Source organism: Daphnia pulicaria, chromosome 7 (genome assembly GCF_021234035.1).
Source record: "Daphnia pulicaria isolate SC F1-1A chromosome 7, SC_F0-13Bv2, whole genome shotgun sequence".
NCBI classification, from domain to species: domain Eukaryota; kingdom Metazoa; phylum Arthropoda; class Branchiopoda; order Diplostraca; family Daphniidae; genus Daphnia; species Daphnia pulicaria.
The window spans coordinates 2,228,275-2,242,092 of record NC_060919.1 but is presented as its reverse complement, the minus strand read 5'-3'; the positions used below and the strand labels follow the sequence as shown (position 1 = coordinate 2,242,092).

Below are 13,818 nucleotides of genomic sequence, written 5' to 3'. Positions count from 1 at the left end.
AAAACAAAAAACAAGCATACATGTAATTGTTGCGGTTCTCTCTTGACAGGATAAATAAAGAGACCTAGTCTTCCATTTTACAATTTACGGGCTACGAGAGAGAATGGCGATCGCAAAAAAAGGTTGAGAAGCTATTTACGATTATTGAACGAAGCGGAGCAGGAAGAGAAGGCCACACATGATGTGTAGGCTACCAATAAGAGAGAGAAAGAGAGAAGAAAGAGGTAAGACTCACTGCTCCTGAAGCTGCTCACTGAACTGAAGGCTCTTCTTTTGAGAACTGACATAAGCCGAGGTTGACATTTAAATTTGAAATACATTTAAGCTTACAAAGGTTGGGCAACAGACATTTTGAAGTTTTTAAAAAAACACTTCCCTCCAAACAAAGTGGAATCTCCCAACTCTGATACCATAGGCTTGTATGCAAATTTACTGACCAACGACTAAATGGTGAACACTGAGACCCCTATTATCACCACCATCAACCATGAATGGCCGATAACACACATTTGAAATAAATGAAACAACCACTAATTAAAAAACAAAACAAAAAACCTTTGTGTTGATCCTGTTTGGTGACCTCGATTTTGCTTGGACTGGTCAGGTGAATGATCCATTTTTTCTTTCGCAAGGAAAAGGATGGAAAAAGTCGGTCTACTTAAGCAAGTCTTGAACTGGAAAGTGAGTAAGTGACTGACAGTTCAGCAGAGTGGCAAGTGACTGACAGTTCAGCAGAGTGGCATGGCATGGACAGAGTTTCCGTAGATAAATCAGGCGATTCAGACGCCCACAGAATGGAAGGAAGGGGGCGTCTGGGATTATTACCCTGAGGGAAAAAACAGAGAAGGTCATAATAAAAAATTAAGTTTTATGCAGCGTGATGTGATAATGCAATAACGTTCAACTGCTCGACCGATCAGCTTGCTATGTTGTTGTTGTTGTGCTTTGTAAACTTATGCTGTTCGTAAATTTCCGTTTGTTCCATTATCACTAGATGTCGTGTTACAACAACAAACAATAAGTTGTCTGCTTGAAGTAGTATAACAGAAGAGTAGCCAAAATTCTTTACAATTTCTATCAAATTTATTGGCGTGTAGTGACGTGGGTCATGAATATCCCTGTGAATATATTTCGAACACTTGAGCGACCAGTTTTGAATCTAATTAGGCAGTCTTCAACAGCCAAAAAAGTTTTAGAAAATCCTGCCAAGGATGATCCTACTCAACACCACTTTTCACTGAAACAAAAAGCAGAAACTATTCATCATGTCCTAGGTATTAATGTGTTTCAATTTATTTTATCATTCTTTGTATTTAGACAGTTCTTTGTTCTTTCCTTATTCTTGGATATCTTGAAAAATTGCTGTAATTGATATTGCATAATTCCTAATGAAGTGATATTTCTTGAATAGGTTGGAAAATTTCTAGAGCTAAACATTTTTTGAAAAAAGACAGAGTACTATCCCAAATGCCTTTGTCTCACTACACTAAAATCTGTGAAATCGTTAAACCATTCACACCAATTTCTGGTGAAATATTAGAAGGCACGAGCTTGCTCTTGGCTTCTCCTCCTGTAGTACAACGTAATTGCCAGTTTCTTCAGGAAGTTGGTGTCACAAAAGCAACAGCAGATATAATAGCAAGGTAAATGCATTAAATAACTTGCATTTATAATGATTGATAATGGTTTTAATTTATTCAGATGCCAGAATTTCACAGAAATGTCAATAGGAATCTTCAAATGTTATGCTCATGTAGATCCAACTGTCGACATAAAAGCTCAGTGGCTTGATCTGCTCTCTGAGCCTTTGCTGCTTGAAAAAACAAATCTCCTTCTAGAACAGAAAAGTAATGCCTGCAGTTCCATATCACATGTAAGAAATGTGATATTTGCTAGCTATGTAGCTCACAAATGGAACATGCCGTTCCCTCAAGTTTTAAAATGGGTGGAAAAGGGAATCAAGTCTCTGCCATTTAGCATCAGTCGGTTAATGCAAATCCTCGACGTTCTGTCGGACATTGGTTTTAGTCAAGAACAGGTAAATTTCCGATTTCAGAACTTTCTATTTAAAAACCCTGTTCAATTCTGGTTTATTATGCTTGTACATTATAGATATTGAGTCATCCTACCTTATTGCGAAGCGATCCCAACAGTCTAGAACTTTTTATGTCCACTTATAAAGACGAATTTCTTGGTGAAAACGCTGGCAAATTTCTTCAAGAATTCCCTGGTGTGACGTGTCAAATTGATTTTACTTCGTTGCATACTAACGTTCATAATTTGCGGAAATTCGGCGTTCCAGTCAATTGCATCCGGAATAATATCAACAACTTGCTGGTTCACGACCCAATGGTTCTGGAAAAGAAATTAAGACAAATGGAACCTTATCCAGAGTTAGGTGTTTTTGTTCATCATCAGAAATTTGGCAAATTGTTTAATGACGTCGACACTGTCGTCCTTCGAGTTGAGACCTTTAGAGCCATCGACAAACGACAAATTACCTTCACCGCCTGCACTTGTTCGCCAAAAGAGTAAGATCATTATTTAACTTGAATATCTTGCGTCACGGTCTCTATCAGGTTGATTTTTATTTCCAGTTTTTCAGCAATCATCCAACAACGAGCTCATCAGCGCCTATCGGAGGAAGCAGTTGGTTTTCTTGCCAACCACACGGGATACGACAAAGACCAAGTACGGGAGATATTGCGTTCGCATCCGCAGTCCATCCAGTTGAGTTCAGAAAACATGAAAAAAGTGATGGAACTTCTCGTTACTAGAGGTTTCACAAAATTACAAATCTTCAATGGTCTACAATTGATTCTATATCCGGTGGAAATTGTAATCGACAAGCTTAATGAATTACCCTCTAGGCTAGATATGAAACCAATCGAAACCACACTGAAGGAGCCAAGTATCCTACAAGTTGTCCTTTATCTATTAGAACAGCAATTTATGTTCACAGGTAATGGAGTATTTGCCAAATCAGCAGAGAAATCGGAAAAAACTTGCTCAGAATAAAGTAGATTTTCTCCACATTGGATTACTTTTGTTTCTCGATTATTCATTCAACATTATAATTACTACTTGGTTGGTCGCATACAAAATGGAATTGCTGTGCCTTTGTCCAATATAAAGAAATTTTATTATTATTATTATTTATTTGAATTTGGTTGTTTTTCTCTCTTTTTTTACAGAGGTACAATTTTCCCCAACAATGATCTGGATAGCACTAAAATAGTCAACAAAAACATAGAGTTGAAGGCTAGTAGGTGGGCAGTGGAATTCACGTAATTGTTTCCGTCGGGTAGTGGGCAAGCCAGCGGGATTTTTCGTTTAATCGTAAATGATCCTCGAGTAAAACTAATTCGCCCATCCGAGTAACTCACGACTTTGTTGTCTTTCACTTGATCGGGAATGATATCCAAAGCATCGCAGCTGCTTCCATTATTCCACTTGATTTCGACCGTGCTCGTTTGTATGTTAATGTCAAACGAGCAGCCTAAATAATCCATTCCTAAAATAGATTGCAATTCAATTAGGAGAATTTATTTTTCTTCTTTTATATTCTCAGACTCACCCTGAAGAGTAAAATTGGTAATGCCAGGCGGCAAAATTGGATTGCAAGTTAATTTTTCAACAGTCAAACGTAATCCAGCGTAGCCAAATAGAATGGACTGGAGGAATCCGCCCATTCCAGTGATAAAATTGAAAGCTCCTTTGTGATTCTGCGCCTCGTTCCACACCTATTTATATAGGACAAGATGCGCACCAACTTTAAAATTTATCTACTGAAACATTTTTATAGAATTATTTGCGAATGACCTTAAAGGGCTCGATAAGATAAGGTTGATAACTGCGATTGAGCATTGCAGCACCTTTGGCTTCTTCGCCAGATTCCAAATGTCCAATGGCGTGCATGGACCAAGTCATTGCCGGCCCGTCGACTCTAGTGACATTTTCATAAATGTCCAAATCGTTACGTCGCACGACGGGATCTGTGACGTACATCAAAGGGAAACCCAAAAGGACAACGTCGGCTTGTTTGATGGTCTCCCCTGGTTGGTAGCCGTCGAATTCTGGATGATAATTGCGTTCAGCATCAAACGGAATTTTCATTTTTCGTGCCACGTCCAACCAAGTTTCAGGGACGTCGCCCGTCATCCAAGCACCGCATTCGCATTCCGCGTGCCTGAGTTAAATACATTCAAACTTTAATTGAGAATGGAATTAAGCGGATTAAAAATGTTCTCATTACTTGGCGAAAAAGATGGAATACGAAGCAATCACGTTGGTATAAATCTGTTGGAAAGCCGGATTTAAAAAAAGTAGTTAATTGTATTATGGTGGAAATAAATCAAATTTAAATTAGTACCGAATTGTCAACATAGGGATGGTCCTCATCTGGCGGCATGACGCCTATTGAAAATCAACTTCTATTTATTCCTGATTAACTTTTATTTTCCTCGAAAAAACAATTATACCCTTAATTTCGTATTGATCGGTAGCCAAGTTGTATTCCGCTCGACTGGCCCAAAATTGCGCCATTTCTCGGATGAAATTGCAGCCATTAATCTAACGCCAGTAAAAAAATATCAAGCCATGAAAAAAGTCATCAAAGTTTGATATAATACCTCTAATGGGAAGCTATAGTTCTCTCCATAAAGCCATTTAGTATCTCCAGTAGCCGCCCAATATTGTCTCGAAGCGAATGAAATGTCGCCTTTCGTGTAATAAAATCGTTAGCAACATTATTTCGGGATCGCGCAATTATTTATACTGTGTCTATATACTAAAACCTGTTATGTGCTGTTGGTTGTCACGAGTCTCTGGGCAACAGTCGGGAGTCACTTCGGTGCCGGTGAATGCCGATTCCCAGGGGAAACGGGCGCCCTGATTATTCGATCCTGCGGCTCGTTCGCGCGCCGCACCAATATTGCTCATGCGATAGAGCAGCAAATCTTTGGCCACGTACGGCCACAGCATCAAAACGGGCGGAAACATCCACGTTTCCGTATCCCAAAACGAGTGGCCCTGGTAATCTCTGAGGAATGCGCCGTTGGCTAATGAGCCGGGACTTAATCCGCTGAAACGACGACGATTGGCGTCGATCGGTTCGTTGGGCAGAGAACTCAGCAAATAATACATGCTGCCGCAAACCACCTTGGCCTGTATAAGACAATATCCAATTCAAACTGTTTCATCGTGAAAAATAATGATTCTGAATCAAATCCAACCAGTTCCAAATTTGGGCCTTCCATTAAAATGTTTCCCGAATCCCAAATTTTCTTCCACTGATCGACGTGAGTTTGATATAATTCACTCGTCGTTTGTAGCGTCAAATTGTAACCTTAAAACCAAACGGATAAAATTTAACTATGTTTTGAATATGTGGAAATTGATTTCGTTTGCTGTTCTGGTCTGTACGTACCGTGAGAATAAGCGCTGGATGCTTCTTCATAAGAAGAAGCAATCGACATGATAAAGGTGATTGAGGGTGCATCCCTGGTTAGTGTTATATTCTCCGGTACCTTTTAACGAACGTTTTTAAAGCTTATTAGACATTTGAATTTTAAAATTTTAAACTCACTTCAGAATAGATGACGGTGACGTTGGTAAGGCTACTTTGATATTGTGTATCTTCGACGACTTTGGTTTGCCCAGTCTGTTCTTTGCCCGGTAAACCTTGCGTATAATTTTGCGATGGAGTAAATGCAATGTCATCGCTCACTGGGCCAGGATTATCGGACAAGGATAGCGTCACCAAGTCGCTGACTGGAATACAAATACAAAAGAAAGTTTATCGCTCATATCAAAATCACATGGCCGGCGTGACTCCACTATAATACCTGATTGGCTGAAATCGACGGTGATTTGAGTGATGAGCAGAGATGTTATTGCCCGATGGGCGAACGTCCTTTGCTCCACGATAGCGCCATCGACTAACGTCACTCTTTCGATAAACATCCCTGGACCGAAAGAGAGAGCCGACAATAAAGTGTCAATATTGAAGTATCAATCGGCAAAGTAATACATAGGTAAATAAAACAATATGGGAAAAACCGATATACTTATTCCATAATCTGACCTTTTTCTGTATCTAAGATGAAGCGTTGCTGGGCGGCATTGATGTTGGACGTAACATCCATACGGATATTGATTTGAGATGGAATTCGGGCTCGGTGGGACTCGCCCTTTTCACCGTTGTAAAGGCCGTTCATGTAGACCGTGTCTGTATAAATTCCGGTGGCCAGCTGGCCGTTGCCAATGCTAGGCATCTCGAGTTCATCAGTTGGCAAGCTGAACATATTTCGTAAATTAAAAATTGAAAGAATTAGAATGAGAGCGTTTCTTTGGCGATTTCAAACCATATAAAGATGCGATCTAATATTCGCTGGAAATGATTAATGATAAGTGAAAAGACTCGTGCCGCATCTTTATTGATTATATCTTATATGAGGAATCGTCGGCCACGTACCCTGCGACCGTTAGAAGCGTTAGAGGAGGAAGAGAGGCCCATTAAGAAAAATTGGGATCGTTAAAGACGCAATCGATCGTTTGACGGGTATAAAGTTCCCATTTGGTAGGACAGAAAATCTATTTTCAGCTTTTTTTCGTCGGAATGTTATTCTACTATCAAGCCGAAAGCCTCCATTTCTATCGATCAGCTGATTGATCCATTAATTTTAGGTAACGGGGGGGAATGTCACGTTCGAGTATCGGGACAATAAGGTATCGTCTCTGTCCTGGTTGATTTTTATTCAATTGCATTACAATTGCAAAACAAAATAAAAGGATTCGCTTTCTTTAAATGTATAGTACGCTCCATTTACTTAACAATACAGCGGCTCATTGTGCGCGTTTTAAAAAAATTTCTTTTGAAACCGGAACCTGGAATCATGTCAGGATTTTTTAATGGTCTGTTTAATTATTTCTTTTCAACCGCTTGTAAAAAAATTATAAGAAAATTGACGACCAATTATTTTTCAACTATCCCATGATTTTATAGCTATAATAATATTGAGAGCGTCTCTTAGTTACAGTCTAAAGAAGAAATTACCTGTCACTCTCGAAGATGCGTGAGTCGAGGCTTAAATCGATCGATCTGGAAACGGTCGTCATCGATTGGCTTAGTGAGATGATGGTTACGAATAGGACCAGAGTGTAGGGAATAAGACCTACTAAGGGATAATGAAGAAACATGATGATGGTGCGCTGTTTTATTCGAGAGTGTCGAGTCCGCTGTTGAAGGCAGCCACTATTTCCACTGGAGGCAGTCTGTCGACTGAAGTTTAGATTCCTTTTCACAAACTTGGATTAGATTAAATAATTATCAGGCTAATGGAGAGTGGGGAGACGGCCGGTGCTCTCTTGTCAGTGTTTGCAAGCGATAGTCTTAAATCGACAGAAGGGGAAAAAACCCATTAGGAGAGAGACAGCAGCTCGGCGTTTTGGTCAAAGGCTCGTCGTCCTGTTCAGGTCGCTTGTTTGTGCTCAACTAGACTACAGCATCTGTGGCCACATCGAAGATATACACTTGCCTCCCCTTTTCGGTATATTAAGGGTGGAACCGGTTGCGAAGAACGTACTGGTTGGACACAGCGTGTATACCACCATAGCTTGTTTGTTTGTTATTGCCCCACCTTTTACCCATTACTAGCATATAGACCATATTCTTTCATTTGTACATGGGCTTTTAATATCCGACAGCAAACACTAAAAAGTGCTGCGCTGCTGATGGAGAAACCAACGATAGATTTGCTGTGGGTGGTAGACCTGCTCTCTTAATACAGTTAGAAATAATGAGCACTTCTTTAATGTTTGTAATAATAGCAATATTCTATTAGATGGAGAAAATGGCCACTGTTTGTTTTTCCATCCATCCTATTTCTATTACGAACGTTGAGCCGCTGGGGCTCCACGGAACAAATGCACGTGTCAGATGTTGCGATTCGCACGATGACTATAAATACAACTCTATTCAAAGTTGTGTTTTCAATTAATCAACTCGGTGGGCGGCGGTTTATTTTATTGTAAAAACAAATGGGAAATGAAAGACTTCTTATATGGATAGAACCTATACATACGCTATTTACGCGTTCTGTGGATGTTAAGGCTTCAATTGATTCATTGGAAAGACTTTCAATGGCTTCTCTGTATTTATTTTAGAGGAAATTATTCATCAGCGCACGCGCATTCTATAACACGCATGAATGATGCAGGGAATTTGTTTCATTTGAAAATTTTGGGGGCGTAAACAGTAGTCAAGTGCGTCTTTTTATAAACGAAATTTCATTCAACTGCTAATAATTCCTCGGCCAAAAAACTTTGGAAGGCCGGTCCGCTGATTAACTTTTCGACAGAAGGTTTAAGGGCCTCTTGAAAGGCGTAGATGAGCGAATCCTTGACTAAATTGGAAACTAGAGTCAACCGATTTGAAATGATGTCGCTGCCACCGCCAGGAATTCCTCCAATGGTAATCTTGACAGTCCTGCATGCTCAACCAAATGTGATTATAAATATTGAAAAGGAAATCCAGCTATCGCTTTTATACCCGATTTCGTTGAGAAGGAATTGTGACAGAGTTACATCGAGAGTTTCGGTACCGTAAATGATGCCGACCATTAAATCAACGTGTCGGACGATCATTTCGATTTGAAGGTTTGTCTTGAAAATGCCAACACCCCACATGATATCCACGCCCAGTTCAATGTCGTTACCACCGACATATACCACCACTTCCGCTTCGTTTTGGGCTGGACGTAAATCAATTGTGCATGGTCCTGTTCGGTGTACGGTAGAGAATCCTCCGATACGGGCGTTGCTAATTGAAACTTGTCCATTGATTGTGAAATTTCTAAATAACTATTAAAGGAAAAACTGTTAGGATATGATTTTCAAAACACAAAAATAAACCTAAATACTCAACTGTGACACTAAACTCATCCGAATCAGAAGGAAGTCGAATAGGATCCCATCCACCCACGGTGGCATTATTTCGAACGCTTGCCAAGATCTGATCCACTGGAAGATCAATAGGAACACGAGCACGAGAACTCGATTTACCTTTGCTGCTTCTAAAATGTTAATGTAACTTCAATTTGTTGCACAATACAGTAGAAAGATTGTGAATGAAACATACTGTTTTACTGGAGTAAGATATCCTAAGATGAAGTCGCGGAAAATTTTGTTAGTCGCCAAGTGTTGGTTGATGCTTTCTTTAATAGATTCGGACGCCAAGGCTTTGTATTCCTTCTCATATTGGTAGAAGAGATCGACGAGTACTACGCTCAGGATTTCGTTGATTGTGTCATCCGATTCATTGCCCGTATTATCTAACTGTATCTAAATTTAAGAAAATTATAGCAGACGTGAAAAATTGGCACGTCAATAAATCGTGTTCAATTTTAACGAACCGTAAATTCTTCAAAATGGGTGTCAAACTTAATTGCTTTGAAGGAAACTCCGTTCTTGTTATCTTTCTCGATTTCAATTGATCCAGTAATACGGATATCTCTAAGGTCAGCCCTATTTTTAAATTTATCAATTTAAAATTAAAATCATAATTTCTAGTTTGTTTCCTGGTTGGTAAAATAGTTCATTCGGTTTAATTAACTAACTTGAAATTTCCGGAGCCGTGAAGAGGGAAAAACTTTATCAAAATCCCGTCAATATTGTAGCGACCGGTGGACGATAACTGTGCAAGGCTTATATCGAAATCGATTTTCGACTTTTCAGCGTCGACAAACCAACGATTAACGGTATATTTCGATAATCCATTGATAACCACGCTGTCTACTGACCCTTGAAGCCTATCGCATTTTCAAACAAAACAAGATTACGTTGAACCTGTTGAAAATCAATTTTATTTCCATTAAAATATTTACGTGAGTTGCTCTTCGATTATATTAAAAACGAACGGATCATCTAATTGAACTGGATCCAAGTGAGGAAAGAAAGTTTCAACAAGTTTTTCACGAAGGGGGTCTGAACAAAAAAATAATTAAAAAGGCGGTTAACAATTAAACCACTTTTAACTTGGCAATTTAATGGGAATTTAAATATTATTTAAAATACCTGCGTCAGCAGCCCGGGTGACGACGAAAGCAACGACGAAGAAAGCGTACCACTTCATGTTGGCAACTGAACAAATCTCTCTGTCAAAGATTGTGAAGCTTCGTATCAACTGGCCAGCACGACAGTCTGTCAGTATCTATCGGTCTTTATCGCGCGCACCTTCTCGCGGTTATCGGATATAGCTTGATATATACAAGCATTGATGCTGGATCGTGTAACCACATATCAAACCACAGCACACAAATGAAAACAAACAGGCGTCGAATTTTCTTATCTGTTTTTATTGGTTTTCCCAAAAACAGCTTACCTGTGCGCTCGTCTTTTGTGATGTTGTATTCAATATGTTTCTTGTTTGAGACTAAATGTTCAAGCGTGTTACTTCTCGTTGAACTGCAAGTGCGAAATATTTCTGAGAAGTGAGCTGGGAAGAATTTGAAATAATTTGGATTCAAAGTTCGCGCGGAAATTGTGTTGGAGCTCGACAAACCAATTAAAAAGTTATGGCTGTAAAAATATGGCTGGTATTATCTCATCTCTAATTTTTATTACATAATATGCTGGTTAATAAATTTTTTGCTGTTTTTGTTCCCTAAAAAAAAGACGGATTGCTTTGCATCTTTTTAGTCAAATTGAGAAATATGACAACGTTGCATGAGAAAGCCTGAATATTTTTTTTATTGTTGACGTTAAGGAAACTTCTTTGCTGCAGTGACAGGGGGCATAGAGTGTTAGAATATCTGTGCTGGAGAGAGAGAGAGAGAGCTAAGAGAGGGTGAGGGGGTGTTTGTTAGTCCTTTGTTGTTGGATGATCTCTTTTTTAAAACGATAAGGCTCTGTGATACACACAGAGAACCGAAAAGGGTTTCGAAGTGGAGCGATCGAAAGGGAATTCGTCTAACAGAGAGGGGCAAGCAGCAGGAGAGGGTGTGAAACGTCAATCGTCTGTCATGTCTGCAGGATGTTGTGGGACCAAGAAACAAAAGACGACCAACTCCTCGTCGTCTTCGTGCAACGGCACGGATGATGGCAACGGAAGCTCATCCAGCAGCAACACCCATTTTGCTCAGGGGACTTCATCTTCGGCTGGATTGCATCACCACTCTCACCTGACCAACGGCCATGCTCGAAATGGAACTGTGGCTCATCCAGAGATGGGCTTCTATTGTTTTGATGTCCTCTATTCTCACTTGCACAGTTCTGAACCTCCAAAACCTCCTAGATTCACCAACGAAGAATAGTAAGCCATTTCTTTCTTTCAGTGCTTGTACACAAGATAATCGTAACCTATATTTCTACAGCCCGTTGTTTGTCACTTGGGCCATTGGAAAGGACAAAAGGCTGCGTGGGTGTATAGGAACTTTTAGTGCAATGAACTTACACTCTGGTCTCAGGGAATATGCTGTGACAAGGTAAATTTGATTTTCTTGTCCATCCATGTTTTGCTATGTTTAAGTCATATCCCTTTTTTGGGTTTTCAGTGCTTTCAAGGATTCTAGATTTAGCCCTATCACTGCCGACGAACTATCAAAACTTCACGTCTCTGTGTCCATTTTGACCAACTTTGAGGATGCTGAAGATCACATGGATTGGGAAGTCGGAACACACGGGATCCGTATCGAATTTCATTCGGATCGTGGTTCCCGACGCACTGCCACTTACTTGCCAGAAGTTGCCACTGAACAAGGTATATGTGTGTGTCTATATTTTCATCGCATTCAAGTGTCAGTTATTATCAATTTTCATTTCTCACAGGATGGGATCGCATTCAAACTATCGATTCCTTGCTGCGTAAAGGTGGATTCAAGGGTTTAGTTACCCACGACGTCCGTCGCAACATCAAACTTGTCCGATACCGAAGCGAAAAAGTGTCTGTTTCGTGGCAAGATTACTGGACTCATTGGAAGAATAACGGCAAATGCTAGGAGATAAAGTTGGCTAACTAGATGTATAATTTGGCTTCCGAATCAGCCCACCCCATCGTCCAGGGTTCAGCAAATGGACCGGAGTTTTGAACAAGAGCCAAGTCAAATTGGAGCTGCATTTTGTTGACTGCTTACCATATAGAGAGCGATCTGCACACATTAATGAAGTAAAAAATGGAAATCGCTGGAAGCCTGTAGTTTGGCCAAAGGAAATCAAAGCCTAATAACTTTAATTGTCTCGTGCGTCTGGCCAATTGGAGAAAAAATAAAACGTGTGCGGATGGTGTGGAACGGTACTGCCACGTGCCTCAACTTTCTCGATTCTTTTTTTTTTTTTAAATAATAATTAGAATCCCCTTCAATTGTCCCCCAATTTAGAATCAAGTGTTTCAGCATCGATTTCTCATGTTAATCATTCGACTCCTATTTTTTTTCTTTCTAAAAATCGTGCTGCTAGCGTGAATTCATTCTTGATGTCGAATAACGGTCTCCTTAGCTATGACCGCACTTTTTTCTGTTTTTGTTGCATCTCCTACCCATGTGTTCTTGTGTCCTATCTTTACATTTGTGTAGCTACTCTCAGTAGTAAAAGAAGTGTTCTAGGAAAATGTATTATTAACATGACTAAATGAGAAACATCATTGATCTTGCTGGTTTAACCGGAAGAAGGCCTTTTGCTGGTAGTGCGTGACAACAGTTGCCAAAACGATATTCACGGCTAAAGATTTGGCAAAAAAGCTGCTCTTCTTTTGGATCAACTGCTGCCAAAATTTGAAAAACTTGGGTCTTTCTTTAGTCAGTGAAGGTATGTAAGTAGTCCCCATCCTCTGTGCTTGCTGCAAAAATTCATTCGTTAAAAAAAGAATAAGTAAAAAAAAATAGTATTTGCTTAATATTACCATCATGTTCCCAACTGAGGAACCTATAACTGGGTAAATAGTCCCAAAAAATCCAACAAGCAGAGCTGATTTTCCTTGCAGACAAGGCATACATGGGGTATTCATTAACAGAAGATCTGAGGTTAACTACAACCCAAAATGAATAAATTCGCAGCGTAGAACTAGAACCAGTACCAATTTTAATACCTTGTGGTGTGCAATAGTCAATATGAGAGAAGCAACACCAATCACAGGCATGCCAATTACAATCAAGGAGGATTTGGGCAGGAACAATGTTCTCCTAAAGTATTCATTGATGACAGCCCCCGATAGAGAGCTGACTGCGCCCATGGCAAGGGAGCCATACATCAGTGGCCACCTTTAATAGAAATGAAACAATTAATCCTTGCAGCTTAAGGGATGTAAAGAGTGCATCTTGTGGAAAAAATTATGATTACGTTTTTATGAAATGCTTGGCTAGAAACACATTAGTACTTGTCTTAATTACATATTGCTTCACTTTTACATGTGGTAGTACAATAATAAGTATTTCTCTGATGTAACATGGTAATAATAGTTACATTTCTGATTCAGGTTGCCACTGTCGAATCGCTTCATATTGATACTCGATAGCTTCTTCCCGCGTCAAACGGATAGCAGTCGATGGTAATTCCGCTACGGTAGTTTTACGAAGTGCCATGTTAGTATATTATGTAATAACACACGTTGTTTTTATTCTTTTTATTCTCTCTACATCAACAAACGTGAATTTAACAATATTGGCATTCTTCAAAAAAACAATAAACGGTGATCCGCGCAATTTAGAACAGCATGCCGAACTACATCAACGCCACAATGGCCTCTGGTGGAATACAAAGAAACCACTCACGAGGGTAGCCAGTAGGTACCCGCCCCTTTTAACGGCCGGTCGTGTGTGTGAGTCT

General features: G+C 39.7%; 6 protein-coding genes across 8 annotated transcripts in view; 3 read left to right on the top strand and 3 right to left on the bottom strand.

Annotated features, from left to right (window-relative positions):
- LOC124349621 (LIM homeobox transcription factor 1-alpha-like) overlaps window positions 1-13,818 on the top strand; it is a 947,038-nt gene that overhangs the window by 603,697 nt on the left and 329,523 nt on the right. The window lies entirely within an intron of this gene.
- LOC124349627 (transcription termination factor 5, mitochondrial-like) lies at window positions 1,012-3,149 on the top strand. 3 transcript variants are annotated; one of them, XM_046800382.1, is made up of 6 exons: window positions 1,012-1,274; window positions 1,412-1,643; window positions 1,702-2,038; window positions 2,113-2,531; window positions 2,598-2,806; window positions 2,871-3,035. In XM_046800382.1, the coding sequence occupies exons 1-6, from the start codon at window positions 1,109-1,111 to the stop codon at window positions 2,873-2,875; spliced, it is 1,368 nt and encodes a 455-aa protein (XP_046656338.1). In that variant the 5' UTR covers window positions 1,012-1,108; the 3' UTR covers window positions 2,876-3,035. The 3 variants fall into 3 exon arrangements, with proteins under 3 accessions (XP_046656338.1, XP_046656337.1, XP_046656339.1); XM_046800383.1 differs by having other exon boundaries at window positions 1,013-1,274; window positions 2,598-2,779; XM_046800381.1 differs by having other exon boundaries at window positions 2,598-3,149.
- LOC124349473 (protein-glucosylgalactosylhydroxylysine glucosidase-like) lies at window positions 3,107-7,468 on the bottom strand. The gene is made up of 14 exons (XM_046800118.1): window positions 7,058-7,468; window positions 6,086-6,297; window positions 5,847-5,966; window positions 5,588-5,772; window positions 5,429-5,528; window positions 5,235-5,347; window positions 4,797-5,166; window positions 4,632-4,720; window positions 4,482-4,572; window positions 4,373-4,416; window positions 4,256-4,299; window positions 3,823-4,189; window positions 3,578-3,743; window positions 3,107-3,514 (listed from the first exon to the last, which is right to left on the bottom strand). The coding sequence occupies exons 1-14, from the start codon at window positions 7,198-7,200 to the stop codon at window positions 3,189-3,191; spliced, it is 2,370 nt and encodes a 789-aa protein (XP_046656074.1). The 5' UTR covers window positions 7,201-7,468; the 3' UTR covers window positions 3,107-3,188.
- Window positions 8,138-10,206, bottom strand: LOC124349712. The gene is made up of 8 exons (XM_046800513.1): window positions 10,075-10,206; window positions 9,885-9,984; window positions 9,618-9,809; window positions 9,414-9,525; window positions 9,140-9,342; window positions 8,927-9,074; window positions 8,552-8,862; window positions 8,138-8,488 (listed from the first exon to the last, which is right to left on the bottom strand). The coding sequence occupies exons 1-8, from the start codon at window positions 10,130-10,132 to the stop codon at window positions 8,290-8,292; spliced, it is 1,323 nt and encodes a 440-aa protein (XP_046656469.1). The 5' UTR covers window positions 10,133-10,206; the 3' UTR covers window positions 8,138-8,289.
- On the top strand, window positions 10,752-12,620 carry LOC124349940 (AMMECR1-like protein). The gene is made up of 4 exons (XM_046800890.1): window positions 10,752-11,311; window positions 11,373-11,483; window positions 11,553-11,758; window positions 11,827-12,620. Exons 1-4 carry the CDS (start codon window positions 11,022-11,024, stop codon window positions 11,994-11,996), a joined length of 777 nt encoding a protein of 258 aa, XP_046656846.1. The 5' UTR covers window positions 10,752-11,021; the 3' UTR covers window positions 11,997-12,620.
- Window positions 12,337-13,717, bottom strand: LOC124350015. Its single transcript, XM_046800989.1, has 4 exons — window positions 13,456-13,717; window positions 13,082-13,253; window positions 12,896-13,021; window positions 12,337-12,832 (listed from the first exon to the last, which is right to left on the bottom strand). Exons 1-4 carry the CDS (start codon window positions 13,572-13,574, stop codon window positions 12,635-12,637), a joined length of 615 nt encoding a protein of 204 aa, XP_046656945.1. The 5' UTR covers window positions 13,575-13,717; the 3' UTR covers window positions 12,337-12,634.

Excerpts from the sequence above, each read along its gene's own strand:
- LOC124350015 (XM_046800989.1), bottom strand. The coding sequence starts at position 13,574 with ATGGCACTTCGTAAAACTACCGTAGCGGAATTACCATCGACTGCTATC. Across the intron at positions 13,254-13,455 it reads TGGCAACCTGAATCAGAAAT|GTGGCCACTGATGTATGGCT; the intron begins GTAACTATTATT and ends TTTCTATTAAAG. Across the intron at positions 12,833-12,895 it reads CCTCAGTTGGGAACATGATG|CAAGCACAGAGGATGGGGAC; the intron begins GTAATATTAAGC and ends GAATTTTTGCAG.
- LOC124349712 (XM_046800513.1), bottom strand. The coding sequence starts at position 10,132 with ATGAAGTGGTACGCTTTCTTCGTCGTTGCTTTCGTCGTCACCCGGGCT. Across the intron at positions 9,526-9,617 it reads CACGGCTCCGGAAATTTCAA|GGCTGACCTTAGAGATATCC; the intron begins GTTAGTTAATTA and ends ATTTAAAAATAG. Across the intron at positions 9,075-9,139 it reads TATCTTACTCCAGTAAAACA|AAGCAGCAAAGGTAAATCGA; the intron begins GTATGTTTCATT and ends TTAACATTTTAG.
- LOC124349940 (XM_046800890.1), top strand. The coding sequence starts at position 11,022 with ATGTCTGCAGGATGTTGTGGGACCAAGAAACAAAAGACGACCAACTCC. Across the intron at positions 11,312-11,372 it reads AGATTCACCAACGAAGAATA|CCCGTTGTTTGTCACTTGGG; the intron begins GTAAGCCATTTC and ends ATATTTCTACAG. Across the intron at positions 11,484-11,552 it reads AGGGAATATGCTGTGACAAG|TGCTTTCAAGGATTCTAGAT; the intron begins GTAAATTTGATT and ends TTGGGTTTTCAG.
- LOC124349473 (XM_046800118.1), bottom strand. The coding sequence starts at position 7,200 with ATGTTTCTTCATTATCCCTTAGTAGGTCTTATTCCCTACACTCTGGTC. Across the intron at positions 5,773-5,846 it reads CGTCGATTTCAGCCAATCAG|TCAGCGACTTGGTGACGCTA; the intron begins GTATTATAGTGG and ends TTTGTATTCCAG. Across the intron at positions 5,167-5,234 it reads AAGGCCCAAATTTGGAACTG|GCCAAGGTGGTTTGCGGCAG; the intron begins GTTGGATTTGAT and ends TGTCTTATACAG.
- LOC124349627 (XM_046800381.1), top strand. The coding sequence starts at position 1,109 with ATGAATATCCCTGTGAATATATTTCGAACACTTGAGCGACCAGTTTTG. Across the intron at positions 1,275-1,411 it reads AACTATTCATCATGTCCTAG|GTTGGAAAATTTCTAGAGCT; the intron begins GTATTAATGTGT and ends TTTCTTGAATAG. Across the intron at positions 2,532-2,597 it reads TGCACTTGTTCGCCAAAAGA|TTTTTCAGCAATCATCCAAC; the intron begins GTAAGATCATTA and ends TTTTATTTCCAG.